The 15602-nt window shown below is 36.9% G+C and overlaps 1 protein-coding gene across 2 annotated transcripts in view; it reads left to right on the forward strand.

Annotated features, from left to right (window-relative positions):
* The window catches only part of CBFB (core-binding factor subunit beta), a 47646-nt gene extending 36089 nt beyond the window's left edge, over positions 1 to 11557 (forward strand). For both annotated transcript variants that reach the window (XM_052655347.1, XM_052655346.1), the window contains exon 6: positions 9318 to 11557. In XM_052655347.1, coding sequence (XP_052511307.1) covers positions 9318 to 9340 — 23 coding nt within the window. In that variant the 3' untranslated portion in view covers positions 9341 to 11557. The remainder of the gene's footprint in view (positions 1 to 9317) is intronic.
* The last annotated feature ends 4045 nt before the right edge of the window (positions 11558 to 15602 follow it).

Genomic DNA, 15602 nt, shown 5'->3' on the forward strand with positions numbered 1-15602 from the left:
TTCAAGGTCCAGCTCAAGTGTTATCTGTCAATCCCTTCTCTGATCTTCTTAATCATAATTAGCCCTTCTACTTTGTAATTTCCAGAGCTCTTCTTATTTCTATTACTGTTGTTATTGAACAGTATGTTAGAACAATTAAAAACTTGTCTGTCCTCCATTGTAGTATGATCCCCAGTGAAATGGGGTCCCTGATGTTTTGACCATGGCAGTACAGAGGAAGGGTGCTCACATCTGCCTTTGCCTGGGGGGTCACTTGCAGGGTTTTGAAGGAGGAATGTGAACTTGCCAGCAGGACAAGCTGGGGAAAGCATTCTGGACAGATGGAGCAATGTGCAAAGGAGTGAAGGACTAAGAGATCTTAGCATGTCAAAGAATGGGTCAGTCTTTCCGGAACAAACCTAACATAGCTTTAAAGGAACATCAGAATCATTTTATAAAAAGTGCTGCCCAGCTACATTATATTTGAAGAAAAGTGACTTGACAGCTGTTGGAACAGTTAATGAGAATATTTTTTGTATGTGATTTGCTTTACATAAAATTTTAGATTAATTGAGGCTAAGAATTGTCTTCTCTAAAATGTTAGTTTAATAGTTCTTATAAATAATGTTTCTTGAAGAAGAACATGTTGATGTGAGAATTTATATGTGTGTGTTTGTATATGAACAAAAAAATAGTGATATTTTTGTTGCTAAAGATGTCAGATAATTTCTTTCTCAGATAGATAGTTTCCAGTGAGTTTTATGTCAGTGATTGAGCACATGGGCTTTCTAGTCACCTGGTTCATCAATTGCCAGCCTCTCATGTCTGTTTTGTCAGAGAAATTGTTGTGAGAATTAAATGGGAAAATGCTTATACAGCACTTGGTGTGTGTGTGTATGCTCTCAGTAAATAATAGCTCTAAAGTACTTCTTAGCACTAAAAGCTCTACCACAGTGCTGGTTGCAGTTAATTAAATTATCTGGCTAACAAGAACATCCTTTTCGTTCTCTATAAAGTGTATTGGGGCACTTTCCCTGCATTATGACCTAAAGCGTAGAGAAAATGGCTTGGTTTCCATCAATGATTTAAGATCCTGTAGTCCCTTATGGCAATAATTTAAGAAGTCAGTTCTTGTAGAGAACTGTCATCTAGAAAATTGGGCTGGAGACTCCAGAGTTCGCACTGGCAGTCTCTTAGGGGAGTTTTGGGTATGCATGTCTTTTGGCACTTTGTGAATGTGTATTTTTCTTCCCTTAAAAAAAAAAAAATTCGTAACAAACTCCTGATGTCAGGTTATTTCTTGTAGTTTACCTCCTCTTTTCTGAAAGGAGAACACTGGAGAAAAATACTGTGGTTCTCCCCCTCCCCCCCGTAATTCAGATATCTGTAAGAGGATCTTAAAAAATAGAATCAAACATTCTTTTTGTTTTTAATTTTGTTTTTTAAAAAGTAATAATTTTATGAAAAATGGGTTTTTTACATTCACCTGGATAAAGTTATTATTTTCATTTCAAGAAACTGAGACTCTGAGAAAAATTGACTTTGTGTCTTTCAAATAGTTGGTTAATGAAGGGAAGAGTGAAGACTTAAACCAGTTTCCTAAGCAGAAGTTTTCCACCAGTACAGCCTAGCACTGGGAAATGAATTTCCACATCACCCACAAAGATGATTAAGTTGAAAAATAAAATCTCCCAGAAGAGGTCAGAAACCGTTTTGCCTGAAAAAGAAAAAACTGAGGAAGAAAAGAATAATAAGGATTCTAGTGGGTGGTCCTGACGCCTGACTGGAGACCAGGGCCAGGGAGCAGCGGTAAACTCGTGGGTGGCAGTAACCCAGTAAGTGGACCTTGGAGGCTTAAGATCCTGGCAGCATGGAGGCTTGGGGATGTCCTGGCCCTGTTTGGATAACCTCTGAGGCCCCTAGCCTTGGCTTGCTAAACTTGTAACAGTGGGGCTCATGAGCATTTAGTATGTGTAGCTGGTTAAGGTTACTGATAGAAGGAAGCAGAATTCCAAGTGGTTTTGGTTTTCCCCAGTGTCTTTTAACCTGAAATCAGTTCTAAAACTCCTGGAGTGATTGCATTTTTATACCTTTTGAATTTTGTATCATCTATTACCTGTTAAGAGAATGTTTGTTGGTTGTGTTAACACAGAATGATGAAAACAGAAGATTCTCAAACTTTTTTTTTTTAATGTGAATTTCTGTCTTCATTTGAAATTTTACATAGGACTTTAATGCATAAAACAGCTAAAGGCGGGCACTGCTCTGGTTGAAGCAGGGGGAGGGAGTATTCTGGTCTCCCTCTGGAGTCCCTGGGATGTTTTCAGGGAACCCAGTAACTGGCAGAATGTAACTTCAGAACCTTTCAGGTAGTAGATGAGGATGAGGCTTCTAATAGACTGCCCTGGTTTTGAATCCTAGCTCTACTACTTGTTGCTACGTGACACTGGGAAAGTTGCTTAAATTCTTGACTCTCATCTGTAAAATGGAGCTAACACCGTATTTCCCAGGATACTGCCTAACTCAGTATCTGACACTTAAAATGGAACTCATTGGAAGCTAGTTTCTTCACCCCCTCTTTCATTTTTGTTTATTTATTTTTAATTGGAAGGTAATTGCTTTACAATGTTTCATTGGTTTCTGCCATGCGTCAGCATGAATCAGCCATAGATATACATATGTCCCCTCCGTCTTTAACTTCCCTCCCACCTCCCACCCCATCCCACCCCTCTAGGTTGTCACAGAGCACTAGATTGAGCTCCCTGCATCATGCAGCAAATTCCCACGGGCTATCTGTTTTACATGTAGTAATGTATGTATTTCAGTGCTGCTCTCTCAGTCTGGCCCAGCCTCTCCTTCCCCCACTGTATCCAGAAATCTGTTCTCTATTTCTGCATCTCTTGCTGCCACACAAATGGGTTCATCAATACCACTTTTCTAGATTCTGTGTCTATGCATTAATATATGACATTTTTCTTTTTCTGACATACTTCAGTCTGTGTAACAGGCTCTAGGTTCATCCACCTCACTTGAACTGACTCAAATTCCTTTTTATGGCTGAGTAATATTCCACTGTATATATGTACCACAGCTTCTTTATCCATTCATCTGTTGATGAACATCTAAGTTGCTTCCATGTCCTGGCTAGTGTAAAATAGTGCTTCAGTGAACATTGTGGTACACGTGTCTTCTAGAATTGTGGTTTTCTCAGGGTATATGCCCAGTAGGGGCATTGCTGGGTCATATGGTAGTTTTATTCCTAGTTTTTAAAAAAATCTCCATACTGTTCTCCATAGTGGCTATATCAATTTACATTCCCACCAACAGTGCAAGAGGAGTCCCTTTTCCCCACATCCTCTCCAGCATTTATTGTTCATAGATTTTTTTATCCATCCCCTCTTTCTGTGCATCTTAGCTCACAGTGTATCTGGAGTGGCAGTAAAGGCGGGCATATCCTAACTTGATAGACTGTGAAAGTCAAAGATATGTTGTCAAGCTATTTTGTATCCTGTGCTGTTTCTTTCTTTGTTTTTTTAACAATACTAAACAATTTTGCATTTTTCTGGCTTCTCTTGGGGTTGAGTAGTGATGAGGAGAGGGTACAAATTTCCTGTATTTGGTGATATTTCTTGACCTAAGGACTACATGGGTGTGTTTACTTTGTGAAAAATGCATCAATCATATATTTATGGTTTGTACACTCTTCAGTACAGAAGATAAAAAATACTTTTTAAATTAAAAAAAAGTAGACTTAAAAACAGAAAAAGTAATCAAAGACATTTATTCTGTAAAGTGCCTGCCCATTGATGTCTGTTGTCACATAGAAGTAACCCATGCCTCCTTACCTGAGATTCTTTCCACGACTTGAAAACATTGACATGCTATGCATGGCAGTCTTTTATGTTACACATCTCTGTAACTGTAATTTCACTGCCTTACTTTGGGATTTTGTGAAAGAAGATTGAAGTTAATAATTTCATAAGGTAGAGGCTGAGTGCTTTGATCATAAATAAGTTGTAATAATACCTCTGTCATCTGTTCTATAGCAGCTCACACACACTCTCAGTGTGTCCAGAGACTGCCTTCAGCTTGATTGGCCTCTTAACCTAAAACTGTGATATAGTACTATTGGCTCTTAATTCAGCTGCAGGGTGACAGGGTGCTGAAAGAGATTTTCTCTGTCATTATCTAGAAAATGCTTTCATTTGTTTAGGTTATAAAGTCTTAGCAAATAAATTATTGTCTTTAATGTCAGAGAATGGGTAAACCATTGTTGCTTATTCTGCTATAAGCAGTTTTAGTACAGTTCAGCAAATCATATGGGAATTTTATGTGGAAACTATTTGGAAATAAAAACAGGCGAAAGACTATGTGGTTTTTATATTTATGTTTTGTATGTTTTTGGAGCCTTCGATTCTGTGTGGTCCCAAGAAAATTTCAGCCTCTTATTTATTTTAAATTCCCACAGACTTCAGTTTTCACATCACTTAACTCTATCAACACTTATTTTTATGTAAGGACAAATTAACATAAAAATCTGTCCATACTGGACCTTCCTGAGGTGTATTTTGGACAGTAGATGAAAGTGAAGTAGGAATATAAACTCAGACTAGAGTGAGCATCGGAAGCGGGTTAGTGAGGGAGAACAAGAATGCCAGGTCTGCCTTCTCCCACACAGAGGGAGAGGGCCTTGTTTGCTAGATACCATAGGAGAGGCAGACCTTACTAAAATTATTTTAATTTTAACTTTAATTCATAAAAATCACTCATCTACAGGACACAGTGTTTTTTTTATTTTAAGATTTGAAAAGTTCATGTAGATAAATTGGGAAGTTACAAGCAGCTTTGTAGTGATAGTAACAGCATGAGTGCTTATTATGCGCCAGGCAATATATGCTGCAATATTGGTTTTACATTTGATTCTTAATTGCTCTTAGAAGATGTAACTCCCTTTTGCGGAGCTGAGGCTGAAAAAGGGTAAGAAGCTTATATAAGCTCAGGTTACTAAAGTGTAGAGCTGCCCTGTCCAAGCCCGGAAATGTCAGTTATTTCCACTGTCTCTTTTATTTTTAAAATGCCACTTTAAAGTTTTCCTGAAGTATACTTTATAAGAACTGTATTTTTTTTAATGTGCCTAGTAGACCAGCTCTTGAAGTCTACTTAATTATTGTCTTCTGACCTTGTTTTTACCTTTTTATGAGTTTGGAGAAAGTGCGTTTCTTTCTGTTGTATTAGGACTTGAAATTTCTGCTTTGTGTCTCATCTTGCCTTAGCTGTCAGGAGAAATAGCAGTTACTTAGGAGGCTGACATTAATAGTAATTGTAAGGTAAAGGTTCATTTTCTTTAGCGTTCTGAATTTGTGTTTTTACTGCCACCAGCTGACTGTGAAACCTTGGGGGAGCCATGTAACATTCTTGGTCTCAGATGTATCATGTGTAAGGAAGAGTTGAACTAGAGCTCTACAAAGCACAGTGCTGCTCTAAACTTCTATCATGCTATGTTCTAGCCTTTTGCCAAGTGTTAAACGTGAAGTGCTTTGCACATTATGTTGGTGTAGTATACACTCAATAAGTTTGGATCTAATTTTAATTATTAGGGCATTTTCTCATGAAGAGTTTTCTGCAGTTTGATGATCTTGATAATAAAAGAAAGGAAGTCAGCCAGGTTTTATTCATTTTCCCTTGGGTATCCCTGCTCTTGGCTACTTTGCACGGCTCTGACGAGCAGAGAAAGCTCCAGCGTCTGGTGAATGTCTTTGTCTCTTCATTTTGAGCACATCCCATGACTGCCATCTAGAAACTGGATTTGCCATGTTTCTGGGTGATAAAGAAAACAGGAGCAACTGGTAGTGAGGGGTCTGTAGTAAAATGTCTAGATTAATTCTTTATAAAAACTAAAAACAGATTTGTATTCTGAACAAGCTCATGGGTGTCTGCTTTATATTAAAACCCTATTCTGAAATGTTGTTAATAAAAAATTAGAATCAAGGGCCTATCTGGATTGACTGGGGAGAAAGAAACTAGAAATTACAGGCTTTGTGCTTTTAAAATAATCAGGTTCAGAGTTTCTTTGCCATCATCTTGTCTAGTTTGTTACTCATAGAATTCTTTCTGAAATATCCAGCCTTCATTAGAAAACTGCCACAGTTTAAAGCACTGCTTTTCAAGGCAGTGTATCCAGCTGTTGAATTCCAGTCGTGTGGAATCTGTTTCATTGGACATAAATGTGTCTGTATTTGTCTCCTTCATATGACAGCACATACATCTTCATTTCTAGCATTAAATTTCCTCCCAGTCTCCCCGCTATCTCTTCTCTCTTCTGCTCTCATTCATACTGTCAGACTTCCTTTTATTTTTTTCAGTTTTTGATTCTCCATCATAGTGTCTTTTACATCTTCCTCATTCCTTCTTTACAATGTAAGTAGAAATTAAAAACACAGAAAGCAAAATAACTTTCCATGCTTTCACTAAAAATATATTTTAAACAAATAAACCCATAGCAACCTCTGCACAGCCCTGACTAGTAGGGAGGACTCTAGCTGCTGATGACTGTTTTTGTCACTCATTTGGAGTCATCCCATTATTAAAATAATTTTTTTTTCTTTTACTTCACTGAATTTTTAAAAATATATATATTTATTTTTTATTGGAGGATAATTGCTTTACAGAATTTTGCTGTTTTCTGTCAAACCTCAACATCAATCACCCATAGATATACATAAATCCCCTCCCTTTTGAATCTCCCTCACATCTCCCTCCCCACCTCACCCCTCTAGGTTGATGCAGAGCCCCTGTTTTAGTTTCCTGAGCCATATAGCAAATTCCCATTGGCTATCTATTTTACATATGGTAATGTAACTTTTCCATGTTACTCTTTCCATTCATCTCACCCTCTCCTCCCCTCTCCCCATGTCCGTAAGTCTGTTCTCTATGTCTCTTTCTTCATTGTTTTCCTGTAAATAAATTCTTTGGTACCATTTTTCTAGATTCCTTATATACGCATTAGAATACGATATTTATCTTTCTCTTTCTGACTCACTTCACTCTGTATAATAGGTTCTAGGTTCATCCACCTCATCCCGATTATTAAAATAATTCGAAAATTACTCTTATTCCAAGACAAAAGCTGAAATACCTTTTTCACAAAGTATTACTGGTAGGTTAGTAGTGATTTATAAATATATAATTAGGATTGATTTTTCTCAGTGTTTCTTCATTGTTCAGCCCCTTTCTAACCTTCATTGACTGAAACCAGATGCTTATATTACCATCTCTGATTTTGCAGAATTGATCTGTCCTTACACTACATTTAGCATTGATTCTGTACAGAACATAACTTGTTTTTCTGATGCATATGCATTCTATCGCTCTTTCAGTCTGTACCCATGTAGCATAACATTAACCTGACTAGTCAATCAAAAGGAATGTGCCAAGATGTAGTCAGCGTGTAAAAATAGTTAAGGTTTGCTAGAAGAATACATCACAGTTTATAAGAGAGACCGTAGAAATTAGTGTTGGGTTTTCATCTGTTTGAAAGTGAATAAGGCAGTGTCATTTCTGTCTAAACAGCATAACCTTCTTGAGACATGACGATGAAACTGGAGCTTCTGACTAAACATGATTTTACAGCACAGGTGTGACTTGTTGAGATGTTTCACTGAAGGTCAAGGATGCACATTCCCTAACAGTTATTTCAGATCTTAATAATTGAAATCAGAACTTTCAACTTTTGGTTGTTTCCCAAAACTGACAGACAGTGGATAATCAGTTGGTGACAATAATACAGGATTCCATTTAGCTAAAGATGGCACAGGTTAATTGCTGTCAGTCTTGGTTGCTGGCATATAACAAAGGTGGCTAAAACAAGATCTAAATGAAAGATGATGGTGGCTTGGACTAGGGTGAGAGTGATAGGAATTAGTCAGAAGTGTCAGATTCAGGATTTATTTAAATGTAGAGCTCTCAGAATTTGCTGTTGGATGTGAGAGAAAGACATGTTGAGGGTTTTTTGCCAAAACAACTGGTAAAATGGAGTAGCCTCTAGCACAGGAAAACTGTTGCTGAAGGAACTAGGTTCTATAAACAGATGTTTGTGCTTGACTGACATTTGTAGTAACTAAAGAACACTTATGGAAGAAAGATGCACTGGAATTTGTGAGAGACTGAAAGTAGATATTATGTGTGGATCAAGTGGGGGGCACTTATATTAAACCTGTATATTTCATGTTGATGTTTGGAAGAAACCAAAACAATACTGCAAAGCAATTATCCTTCAATTAAAAATAAATTTTAAAAAACTGTATATTAGCAGAGTACAATATGTTCATTAGTCATGTACAATATGTTCATTTTCAGATGCGCTCTATTATTTCCCATAGTTTAAGTAGAAATTTTATTCTAAAGTGAAACTTGAAATCCTCAATGTTTATAATTGTCAAGCATCTTAGTTGTTTAGTATTGTTGTAAAGATATATCCAGGTATAAACAAGTGCACCAAGGACTCTCATATCATATTTTTTTTGAGATAATACTTTATTCATAGTAATTCTGAATTTTATTTCCTGGTAAGGAGATTTCTGGTTAAAACCCAGATGGCAGAGATAGAATACAGTGAGAGATAAAATTCACTACTGTATTTTTGTTATATACTTCTTTTTCTTTATCCATAAAATGGATAAACAATAGCACCTGTGTTATAGGTGGTTGGCAGGGATTAAATTAATTAAATTAATTCGTCCATGTGAATTGCTTAGAACAGTGCCCAACATATAGTTAGTGCTTGATGGATATCAGCTTTTTAAAAAATGTATTTATTTATATTTAATTGAAGAATAGTTAATTTACAGTGTTAGTTTCAGGTATACAGCATAATGATTCAGATATGTATATATTCTTTTCCCTTATAGGTTATTACAAAATATTGAGCATAGTTCCCTATGCTATACGATCCTTGTTGGTTCTCTATTTTATATAGTAGTATGTAAAATGGGAAAGTTTGCTTCTAAGACGATTGGATGGTGTGTTCAAATTAAACCCTTTAGTCCCAAAACTATAAATAAAGGATTTGTTACTCTTTTACCCACAGTACATATTTTGATAATGCTCTTTTGCATATAATGAGATTTTTATTCTTGGTTTTTAAGGAAACTATAGCAAAATATTTCATACATAATCTATATTGTTCTTTTCCTCTTAACATGTGGAGATACTGGCTGAAAATTTGCAAACTGGCTGAAAAGTTGCAAACTTTTTTTATATGTGCTACTGTATTTTATATTTACTAGCACTTTGATTTTCAAAACACATTTTCACCCTAAATTACAATTTTGTCATTGCAGGCAAGAAGACAACAAGACCCTAGTCCTGGTTCCAGTTTAGGTGGTGGTGATGACCTCAAACTTCGCTAATTGGTGGCACAAAAGATGTGACTCCATCTTTACATATTCATTGTTTCTAGTCTGCAGAAATAATTAATTAAAAGACCAGAAACTGTGATAACTGGAGGTACTACGGTTTATTTCTCAACCTTAGGCAGTAACAAGACATCACAAACTGCTCTGGTTTTGCACTATAATACCTGCATTTCTAATTAAGTATGCATGTAGCCAGTAATAATTTGAATTTTTTTCTATGCAAGCTTACCTTGTTGGCATTATTTTAGTGAGTTGAAACTATCTACTTGTAAAATTTTTTTTCCTTCATTTTAATTTAAAAGTTCATGTCATTTTTTAAAAGTCAAGAAATTAACATTTTTACCAGAGGGTTTTTTCCCCCTAATCAGTTGCTCTAGTTTTTTTTTTTTTCAGTTTTAGATGTGTTGGTTATTCAGCTTCATTTTAGATAAACATTCTTGGCTTTTTTGTTGTGTTTCCCCTGTTTCCTTTTGTGTTTTTATAGTTTATGGCATTTTAAAACTGCTGATGGTTTGCATTATTTACAAGCTGAAAACCTTGTAGCATAGAGCTGTCTGCCATGCCTTCTAACACAAAGTTTACAGTTGTTAAAGTTGCAGTATCCTTTTAAATGTTGATAATCAGCTCCTTTTCTTTCCTTTTTAAACATAAAAAAATTTTAATTGGTATTAACTCTAGTCTGCCCCAGATCATTTTAGATTCTGTTCTATAATCATGAGTTTGTATGGAGACACTCTCAATATTCTACTGAAATGCCTAAAGAAGTCACAGGCTGGCTTCTGTTTTATTCAGGGATTTTTTTTTTTAAGTCAATCAGAAAGGGATACTGGAGCTTCTTCATGTATGTAACAGCATATTAAACTGGAGACAGTGATGAATCAGCTACAAAGGTAATGTTGTATTAAAATCATGTTTAAGATAGCTGCTTTTATTTGTATTTTATAATGCATGCTTTTGTAAAAAACAATGCTGAGTGATGAAAGATTAGTCTTAGAAAATGTACATCTATGCAGAGGGTACATTTTCTTCCATTAATTATTCTGGAGAAAAAATTCACAGGTTATATATATATGGTATTTTCCAAAAGGACTATTAATAGAACCTTTTGAGATGAATTAGTATAAGAATATTTTTTAAATAGGCTCATTGTCAAATTGATTGAAGCTTTTTTTTTTTAATACAAACTGGAAAGAAATGTAAGTTATTTGGCACCTCCTTACAAATATTTTTCATGGTTACGTTCATTTAATGTTACTGCATTTCTGAGTTTTTGCAAAAATGTATTTTATCATAGTAGAATGGCATTATTATAAAGAGTTTGAAAAAACTGACATGGTCAATTCAGAAAATGAACTGAAGTCTGAATAAGGTCATTGCATTTAAAACAGATATACACTTGACTGATGAGGGAGGTGTGACTTTCAATGTATATAGGTCTTATAATTCAAAAACATATCCTGTATCAGAATAAAAGTATGTGTTATATATTTGAAGTCATGCATGGTAAGGAGTGTGTTTAAATCATTATAAACAATATGCATCATAAAAGACCATGCTGATCTTGTGTAACTAAGTACTATGAATGAATTGGTTGGATTTTGATATTGTGCAGCTCACATGTTTACACACTCAGTGCCCTAATTTCCCTTGAGGGAATTGCCTTTTAAATGGTCCTTCTAGTGCTGTTTTAAGGTTACTTTATCACAGAGATCCTTGGTTTTTGACTCTGCACTTAAATTTTGTTTTTTTAAAAAACATGATGATGGCACATTTTTTCTATTGCTTCTAGCTAAGGGCTTTTTCAGTCCACCAGTAACTAAGATCAAACGCTATTAAATGTTCATGTTACCATCCTTCTGTAAATACGGGATTGTTCTTGTCATTTAGCATTGTACTGCTTCCATCTATCTTAATGCTGGCATTAAGATCATGAGCCCTTTTTCTCCAGTAGTGCAGGCTTTGAAAACTTTTATTATTAAGTTATTGATGCAATTTGATATTTTTCCATAATCTGTATTTAAACAAAATTACATCATTGCATCATCTTTTCTAAATTCATCTCCATTAAAACTTGCCTTAAGCTACCAGATTGCTTCTGCCACCATTAGCCATATTGTGTGTTTGTATGTTTAATTTACTTTCACAATAAACTTCTGTGTAGTGAACTTCTGGGTCTTGGTTCTTCATTAACAATAATCCAGCAATTTCTGTTCCAGTGTTCATTGTGGCACAAAAATTGATTTTGTATCTGAACTGTACTTGCATCCTGCTATTTACCCTTAAAAAAAAAATCAACAGCGGCATCTAGTGGTCATTTCTGTTAATTCCAAAGAAAACCTTTAATGTAGATAACAGAAAGAATACTAACTTCCCAATGTATATTATAGTTTTCAAAAATTCTGCCTTGATTTACCCAGCCTGTGAGATACGACCACAGAGTAGTCACATTGGAGGGAAGGAAGAATTCCAAAAGTTACACATCCAAGTAACTGCCATCTTTCAAACTATTCATTTTAGGAATACACATTCAGTTTGACTGTGCTAGTGTCATATCAGACATTCTTAGGACTTTTCTTGGCATTTTCCTACACCAGAAAATTAAACCATTTACTTTAGAAGCATACCTTAAGCTTGATCATAAGAAAATAATTATTCACCACCAGACTTATTGCAAATAACAAATATCTTTAATGCTGAATTGACACCATGAAGCAAAATTCCAAAGAGTTAGATTCATACTGTGAGAGTTAATTTCAAAAATTATTTGAGTCATAGCATCGCAGTTTCAGTAATTACCTCTAGAAACAGGTATTTGGATATGTTAGTTTGGGGCTACCTGGGAAAGAAATGCCTTACTTGATTTATGCCTCATTTGGCACTAGGGAGATTTTTCAAGCTATCAGAAGCCATTGTGTGAATTATCCATCGGTGCATAACACATTGCCCCAAAACTTAGCAGCTGACAATAAACACCATCGCAGTTCCTGTGGGTCAGAAATCGAGAAGCAGCTAAGTCCAGTGGTCTGATCCAAGGTCTTTCCTGAAGTCAGATGGTCATCCTGGGCTATGTAAGACAACTGTGGCTGAAAGATCCTCCCAAGCCCACTCGTGGTCATTGGATGAATGACCGTGCACGGTGATGGGGTGTTGGGGATGGAGACCTCCTTCCTCGGCATATGGGTGTCTCTATCGGGCAGCTCATGACTTGGTAGCTGGCTTTCCCAGAAAGTGATCAACGAGGTGTGCATGCCTAAGACGAAAGCCACATCTTAATAACCTCATTTGGGGCTGCCATACTCCATATGTTAAGTAACTGGGTCAGGCCCACACTGGAAGGGAGAAGTACTGAGCTTCATCTCGTGAAGGGTGGGGTGTCCGAGTCTGAACATGTTTTTAAAACCACCACAGTCATTTTGCCACATGAGTGTAAGTATTTATAAGACAACATTGGTGTTTTGATGTTGCAAACATTCTTTTAAAGTTTAAGACTGCAGTCGTTTTGTGGGCGTATTTCAAGGCATGATTCTCCTGGATAGCATCAGTTCCCTTTCCTGCATCACCACCACATATATGTACATGGCATAACAAAAATATTCAAGTAGAAAATTAAAATTTGTAGAGTAGAATCATAGGTGAAAGTGGCAGTTTGGTTCGTTTAAAAGTAAGATAACTCAAAAACAGTTACTGTGTTAGTTGATGTTCAACTTTTGGCTAGAATAATTTAAGCAACTTAAAGTCATTATTGGCCTTATTCAGGTTTTAGAAACATTGGGAAATGTGAGAAGATAAGATACAGGCATAAATTTTTGGTTAGAGAAGATAATGTACATCCGTGAGCAGTAGATGCTAAGCAAGTGTGGCTATCGAGCTTTTGAAATGTGGCTACTAAAACCAAGAAACTGAATTTATTTTCTAATTTAAAAACTGAAGCGATGTTAAATATTTTTCTGTTATAACTTTGGGGAGGACTGCCTTTGAAAATCTTGTTTCCAGGTTGAAGTACACTGTAAAATACCAAATATCAAAAATTAATACAAAAGAAATAAGGTTTAGTTTACTATTTTGACTATATATTAAAATATACACTGTGTTATACTGGGTTAAATAAAAGTATCTTTTTTCCTTTTTAATGTGGTTAGTATAAAATTTTAAATTGCATGTATTGGCTTATATCAACATTGTCAGCAGGCAAAGGACATCAGTTTATTTCAGTTGAGTCGCTCAGTTGTGTCCGATTCTTGCGACCCCGTGAATCGCAGCACACCAGGCCTCCCTGTCCATCACCAACTCCTGGACTTCACTCAAACTCACATCCATCGAGTCAGTGATGCCATCCAACCATCTCATCCTCTGTTGTTCCCTTCTCCTCCTGCCCCCAACCACTCCCAGCATCAGGGTCTTTTCCAATGAGTCAACCCTTCGCATGAGGTGGCCAAAGTATTGGAGTTTCAGCTTTACCATCAGTCCTTCCAATGAACACCCAGGACTAATCTCCTTTAGAATGGACTGGTTGGATCTCCTTGCAGTCCAAGGGACTCTCGAGAGTATTCTCCAATAGCACAGTTCAAAAGCATCAATTCTTTGGCGCTCAGCTTTCTTAGTCCAACTCTCACATCCATTCATGACCACTGGAAAAATCATAGCCTTGACTAGACAGACCTTTGTTGGCAAAGTAATGTCTCTGCTTTTGAATATGCTATCTAGGTTGGTCATAACTTTCCTTCCAAGGAGTAAGCATCTTTTAATTTCATGGCTGCAATCACCATCTGCAGTGATTTTGGAGCCCCCCAAAATAAAGTCTGACACCGCTTCCACTGTTTGCCCATCTACTTCCCATGAAGTAATGGGACCAGATGCCATGATCTTAAGTTTTCTGAATGTTGAGCTTTCAGCCAACCTTTTCACTCTCCTCTTTCACTTCCATCAAGAGGCTTTTAAGCCCCTCTTTACTTTCTGCCATAAGGGTGGTGTCATCTGCATATCTGAAGTTATTGATATTTCTCCCGGCAATCTTGATTCCAGCTTGTGCTTCTTTCATCGAAGCATTTCTCATGATGTACTCTACATATAAATTAAATAAGCAGGGTGACAATATACAGCCTTGATGTATTCCTTTTCCTATTTGGAACCAGTCTGTTGTTCCATGTCCAGTTCTAACTGTTGCTTCCCGACCTGCATATAGGTTTTTCAAGAGGCAGGTCAGGTGGTCTGGTATTCCCATCGCTTTCAGAATTTTCCAGTTTATTGTGATCCACACAATCAAAGGCTTTGGCATAGTCAATAAAGCAGAGACATGTTTTTCTGGAACTCTTGCTTTTTTGATGATCCAGCGGATGTTGGCAATTTGATCTCTGGTTCCTCTGCCTTTTGTAAAACCAGCTTGAACATCTGGAAGTTCACGGTTCACGTATTGCTGAAGCCTGGCTTGGAGAATTTTGAGCATTACTTTACTAGCGTGTGATGAGTGCAGTTGTGTTAGTTTGAGCATTCTTTGACATTGCCTTTCTTTAGGAAAGGACATAGATCATACTTATTTCCAAAAGGAAAAATGTTTTTTTAAAAAGGAAACTATTGTGTCTCAGTGTTTTTAAAACAAAGTGTGACTATTTTACCTCCTAGGATCATTTAGGGAAGAATTGTATATCCAGTGTCCAAAACAGTAAAGTGAAAGTTGCTCAGTTGTGTCCGGATGAAACCATGTCTCCCGCATTGCAGGCAGATTCTTAACAGTTCAGTCACCAGGGAAGCCCAAGAATACTGGAGTGGATAGCCTATCCCTTCTCCAGCCTGTCTTCCAAACCCAGGAATCAAACTGGGGTCTCCTGCATTGTAGGAGGATTCTTTACCAGCTGAGCTACCAGGGAGGCCCCCAAATAGACACGGTCTTTGTCCTCAGGGAATCTACGATCTGACTCAAAAGTGAACCAAAAGCAGACAAAATATACAACTTGTATTGGAAGTTGTGGATCTTACGGGGCACATCTAACTTGGTCTGGGTGGTCAAAAAGACTTCCTTGAGACCTCTGAACTGAGATCCGACTGTCATCATGACAGAAGTATTATAGGTAGCATGGCAAGTTTGAGAAGCTAAGTGCAGTTGAGTGTGACTGGTGGAACGAGGCGGGGGGGGGGGGTCGGGGGGGGGGCTGCTGCAGTGAGATGAATCTGAAAGGGTCAGCCGGGGCCAGGGTGAGGGTCACCAGCAGTGCT

This window comes from Budorcas taxicolor, chromosome 18 (assembly GCF_023091745.1).
Source record: "Budorcas taxicolor isolate Tak-1 chromosome 18, Takin1.1, whole genome shotgun sequence".
Taxonomy (NCBI): Eukaryota; Metazoa; Chordata; class Mammalia; order Artiodactyla; family Bovidae; genus Budorcas; species Budorcas taxicolor.